This window comes from Limulus polyphemus, unplaced genomic scaffold (assembly GCF_000517525.1).
Source record: "Limulus polyphemus unplaced genomic scaffold, Limulus_polyphemus-2.1.2 Scaffold5961, whole genome shotgun sequence".
NCBI classification, from domain to species: domain Eukaryota; kingdom Metazoa; phylum Arthropoda; class Merostomata; order Xiphosura; family Limulidae; genus Limulus; species Limulus polyphemus.
Genome location: NW_013671571.1, coordinates 3,920 through 9,938, shown reverse-complemented (window position 1 = coordinate 9,938; position 6,019 = coordinate 3,920). Strand labels below are relative to the sequence as shown.

The following is a 6,019-nucleotide window of genomic DNA, read 5'->3' as shown; positions in this document are numbered from 1 at the left end:
GTCACGTTGTGACCATCTTATATATACCACACTAGCCCCCAATCTAGTAATTTCCCGACAATTCACGAAGGTTCGAGAAAGAAGTGGCATGATACTGGTCACGTGACCTCGCTGACGCAACATAATGAAAGCTAAATTATATACATTACAATACTAGAAGTTACCCTTAAATTATATTATTAAATGTATAATAATTTTTTAGAAAGATGGTGTGGCAGCAAAAAAGCTGAATGTGTATACTTTTTGTAATGTACAGATGTCTATACGGACAAACAGAGGCATCGCTAGGCATGGCGTAAGGGGCCCGTGCCCCGATTCTGTTTGACAGTTTCCCGAATCCGCAGTTGTAAAAATTTAAAATAGAAAACCACGATCAATATCATATAGAAACGCCTAATATTCCCGTGCCTATTGGCCCGAGCCCCGAATCTTTTAAGCACCAAGCGACGCCTATGCGGCCAAACAAACCCACACACATTTTTATCTTTTAACTAATCTGTTAAATACTTACCTATATTATGACTGACCGAGTTTGATCCCCTGTTGGCCCATCTGATAAACAACAAACCAAGAAAAAAGATATGTTAAAGGGCAACATCTCAGTTTAGTCAAAATTTTAATACTTTTCTAGTTGTTCTGCCTTTTGCTGCTGTTTTGAAATAAATATGGTGATATTAAAACTAAACCAAAAGATATATAAATATTTTTTGTTTCCTCTGAACTTTTAATTTTTTGCAAAAAATCATGTAACTTAATTAGAAAAAAAAATTAATACTAAAATTAGTTTAAGGGCAAGAATTTCTTATTAATTTCTTTGTTTTAGCATAAAGTTACACAGTTGACCTTTTGCGCTCTGTCCATAGCGAGGAGTCTGACCCTGAAGTTTATCGTTGTAAATCCATAAACTTACCGCTGACCCACCAGGGTACAATGGAAGTGATGTGTGTGTGTGTGTATGTGTGTGTTGTTGTTTTGTTTTTTTTATAGCAAAGCCATATCGGGCTATCTATTGTGCCCACCGAGGGTAATCGAACTCCTGATATTAGCATTGTAAATCTGTAGGCTTACCGCTGTCCCTCCGACGGACAAAAAGTGACGAGAATACAATGTTTGTGGATTATGAAGATCTACATGTTGGGTCCGCCGAACAGTTTCTTACATTAATAACTTCTTGCCACATTAAACTTAGCTTTCTCAAACCTAACCAGAAGATACCGCATCATTTGAAACAAGCCTGTATATCCTTTGTAATATTTTGAAAAGTATTAAAAAACTAAAGTACATGAAAATTTACCGAAACTAAATTAAATTAAAATAGGTCGTCCTATTTTATTAATAAATTGTAGAAAACATTTTAAAACCGAACTTACGACATTTTGAAGGTTGCAATCTAATAACGTAAATAAATAATACAGGATGAAGGAATTTTTAGCCGCGGCATAGCGGCTCATAGAATGGCTCTCTTAGCTGATAGCTCATTGATCGACTTGAGAACTAATTAAATTTTTGGACTCAGGAGGCCAAATCCTTTCGATTGATGTATTTCACCTCGCCTAAGATCTTACAGATTAATTTACTTTAATTCTGCCTAAAAGAATCTTAATTTGAGAGTAGGCTGGTAGAGATCCTGATGAGTAATAGACTTGAATAGGGTATACACGCGCCCCACGCTTGGTATTGCTGGTGCACAAAAATATAGCTAAAAACATATCTCATAGATATTCGCCCCCCAGTGGCACAGCGGTATGTCTGCAGACTTACAACGCTAGAAACCGGGTTTCGATACCCATGGTGGGCAGAGCACAGATAGCCCATTGTGTAGCTTTGTGCTTAACTACAAACAAACAAACAAACAAACAAAATACTCTAATCCTGCCTAAAAGAATTTCAAGTGTCGCGGCTATTGAGGATTCCCTCTTGTTCTTAATGTCATAATATAAAATTTTGGTTTAAATACGAACCTCTGCATTTCTTTACTACAGTCAAATTAGATTGCTGTTTTAAAGTGCAAAGCTACACAACAAGAGCTGCATCCATCACAGGGAATCAAACCCCGGATTTTAGCGTTATAAGACCTTAAGCTTACAAATGAGTCGGCGGGGACTATTTCATTAGAGATTAGTGCAATTTCTAAAGGAAATAATCGAAACCACTATTTTGATCTCTATACATATCGTTCTTTTTATCATGACCCAGATGTCCCAATTAATGAATTTCTAACAGCCATATTGGAAAATTTGATTGCATATGGAGTATTATCATAAAGAAAAACAAGTCATACTCATGAAAGTTTTGTGCTTTGTCTGATGTCTTTAATACACTAGTTATGTACACTTTAAGCACATTTGGTATTACATAATAGATTGATCAGTCAATGCTATAATTTCGGAACAGTGAAGCAGTTTATACTTAATTATCTAGTATACTGTATTTAAGCTACTGAAAAATTGTTCAAAATATTTTATTTTTTCGAAATTTTGAAAGTATTAAGCAATTTTAACAAATAGAAAATAAAGAATAGGTACTTATGGAAGTTAATAAATATATCTTTAATTCAAAAATCATTTTGGAGAAGAAACAACTGCTCCGTATTTACTTTCACAAATTGAAACACAAATTAATGAAAAGATATACATGACGTTTTTGATAATACTGTTTGTACAATTATTTTTGCGAGATGGCGCAATGGAAAGTTGTAGTCGTACAATAAAGTCAGGGGTGGTTTTAATGTTCTGCGTCTTATGTATTTTTCGGATTTAGTTTTGTTATATAATAATAAGGCAGGGCACATTATCAGGTGCAATTCTTCCACAAGTGTTTGTTTTTTTGTTAGTATAATTGATATAATTCATATTTTGAAACATAGTTAAAAGTAGAAGATAGTGAAATACTCAAATAGTGTATACTTTAAAGTTTCAAAGTTTGAATTTTAATGTACAGCTTGTACTACTAGTACTAGTATAATTGGTAGTATATATAATTTTATTCTGATACATTCTTAATGTGAGAAGATAAAGCGAAATAATAATATAGGCTGATATTGATAATAATTTTTGTAATATGAATTTGTTATACATTTTCACATCTATACAATGTAGTAATAATAATTAATATATGTGATAACTGGGTTGCTGTTATATCAATTGATATTATTATTACTGTTAGTACAGTGTTGAATCCAGACCTCTCCACTCTCCCTTTCTGTATACCCCCCTAAATTCAACATTATTAGTATTATCACTACTATTACTATCACTAGGCTAACTAGCTAGTGAATTCACCCTTTACGTTTACCTCAGTTGATAACAGTACTGACCTGGTGTGTGAGTGGTTCAGTTCCACTCATGAGTGATACCACAGAAAAACTGACACCTAACATAAAACTCAAACCCATGATTCTGAAGTTTGGTTTCATATCCAACCAACTGACCTACTTGTGTGATGTGTGAAGTGTTCCATTTTCAGTTTGACTAAGAAGTGTGACCACATATCTTACTGGGTACCTGACAGTGTAACAAGACTGAAATAAAATTAACTTTTGGACAGTTTTTAAGACTGGTGGAAGAACTGTGGGGGATGGGAGGGTTGTAATTTGTATAATACATGGCTGTGGCAAGTTACACATAAAGAAATAATGAAAAATGAAATATATCAATTCAGTTACCCAAAATGAAACAAGCATAAAAGTCTTTCCCAGTGTTTCTTACATTTACATCAGTCAGCTATGTTGTGACTATGATGAAATCTGAAGCATGGGATTATAAACTAGTGTCTCATACTTTGTGTAGTAAGTCCATTAAGTATTTTCTTCCCAATGTAACATAACAATGTTGCTTGTAAACCTTTCTAATTTTAATACACGAAACTTATTTTTGAGTGTTCTATAAAGATTGTTGTTGTTTTTTACTGAAATTACACTGCCAATAAGCTAATGATATCTAATCTGTATCATAGAGATGAACAAGAGTAACCTTTAGTGTTTAGAATAACATTTCAAAAAACAAATCTCCATTAAAAATAAAATTAATTGTTGTTGTAAAATGATCAATTAAAAAGGATTACAAGTGAGTTTTATATTACATTTCAATGGGAAGAAAGAAATAACGGGTCCCCCCCATAACATGTTTCACAGTTGTTTATAATCCCAAGGTTTTCGTACTTCGTGTTTCATGATGTGTTTTTTTAGGTGATTGAAGTAAGAGAAACTGACACTGTATGTATTTTGTACATCAAAAATAAACATTAGTGATAATTTATAAGTGAGTATGATGTCTCAGTATAATAATAATTGGTGATATAAACCTTTTCTAGTTAAGACTGTAACATGTATATTAAAATGTGGAATATCAATATTATGTATTTGTCAACACTCTGAAAGAGCATTTCATATAATCTCTGACATTATATTAAATATTTTTCAATAAGTGTGTTTTGTCAAATGTAGATAGAAGACTAATATATTAATATATATATATATATATAAAGAACAGTAAATATTTTAATGACAAGGGTAAGGTGTGGAGATCATCAATCTGTTTTTAACCTTTAATGCTGATTAAAATTACTGGAAATTTTATTGTCATTGTTTGCGTCATTTTTTATTAAGGTACCTCTTGCACTTTCCATTTTTCATAAGATTTCTCTGTGAATTAGCCAGAAAATATTTGTACTGGCTAAATTAGTTTATAACTTACTTTGTGATATCACTAATTTAGCAGTTTTTTTGGTCATCCAAACAGAAGGATTAGAGTTTTATAACCTTTTCAAAACAAAATAACTTATTTAACTATGATCCAAAGTTTGAAATCAAACTGTTGTGCTTGTGTACCCAATAAATAGAGTTGATAAGTATTGAATAAAGGTTAACAAACTAGTGTTAGTGCAAATGATTGGTCAGAGGAACATCTACACAGTTCCCTTTTTTGTAATAATCAAGGGAATTGTTATAAGTTAAGAACTTAGGCATGCATTTTTTTTGGAATGAGTGATTAGAAGCTGATTTAAAAACTGTTCTATTAATGTAACAAGCTACATTTTTACTTGTTGATTATTTTCAAGGTATTTTTCTGTGAGCCAAAAGGTATTTCTTATTTTGCTACTTAAAAGTAATCATGGCCAAAACATTTTCTGATCGGACCCACCAGTCTTTTTCATATCAGAATGCAGGAAATGCTGAAGGTATGTGATAAAAACTTCCTGAAAAGTTGTCATCTGAAAGCAAATATTTTAACTGTTTAAAAATATTTGTAGTTAACTAGTGAGAAAGATATAATTGGATTAGAATTTTCTAAACTTTCAGCTGAATATCAGATTCAAGTTTGTTTATCATTTGCTCTGAAGATCTTAAAAAATCATATAGGCCATTTTTTAAATTTGGTTTTATTGAAATAATATTTTGACGTTAAAAACTTGGATGTTTTGATGAATATTTTATATTAAATTCTGCTAGTATTTTCTCATTATTTGCTGTATGAACTGGATTGGTTGAAATAAATTCCTAAATTAAATATCTTCGCACTGGTCAAACATATTAAATTATGTATAATTTAAAAACTGCTTATTGAAAATTCTTGTTAAATTATATGAACCAGTAGATTTAAAATGTATACATTTGATATTATGATAGAAGTATTTGAAGTTATATTCAAGTATATCTATGTTCATCTGTTTTCTAGGTGGTCCAGATGAGCTCAACAGACTCTCCCTGGTTATTAGTACCAATATTCAGAAGATTACTCAAAATAGTATGTTGCTGAAATAACACATTCACTTGTATGAGTTTGGATCTAGTTTATAGCAATCCATAAATATCTTGAGCAAAATTAAGATTACAACTTTAACTCTTTCAGCGCAGGCTCGATCCCTGGGACCGACCTCGTAACCATTTTGTGCTTGTTATAGTTTTCATGCTATAACCTTTAAATTAGTAATTGTATGTTCACAAAATTTGGTTGATTATCAGTAAACAGTACAATGCTTTCATACGCAAAATATAAATTTTTTTTATTAAGTCTTAAGG

At 31.6% G+C, this 6,019-nt stretch overlaps 1 protein-coding gene across 1 annotated transcript in view; it reads left to right on the top strand.

Moving 5' to 3' along the window:
- Positions 1 to 2,691: 2,691 nt before the first annotated feature.
- LOC106473193 (syntaxin-7-like) overlaps positions 2,692 to 6,019 on the top strand; it is a gene marked incomplete at its 3' end in the record, with an annotated part of 6,966 nt that continues 3,638 nt past the window's right edge. The window contains exons 1-3 of the mRNA XM_013933874.2: positions 2,692 to 2,828; positions 5,059 to 5,178; positions 5,676 to 5,744. Coding sequence (XP_013789328.2) covers positions 5,112 to 5,178; positions 5,676 to 5,744 — 136 coding nt within the window. The remainder of the gene's footprint in view (positions 2,829 to 5,058; positions 5,179 to 5,675; positions 5,745 to 6,019) is intronic.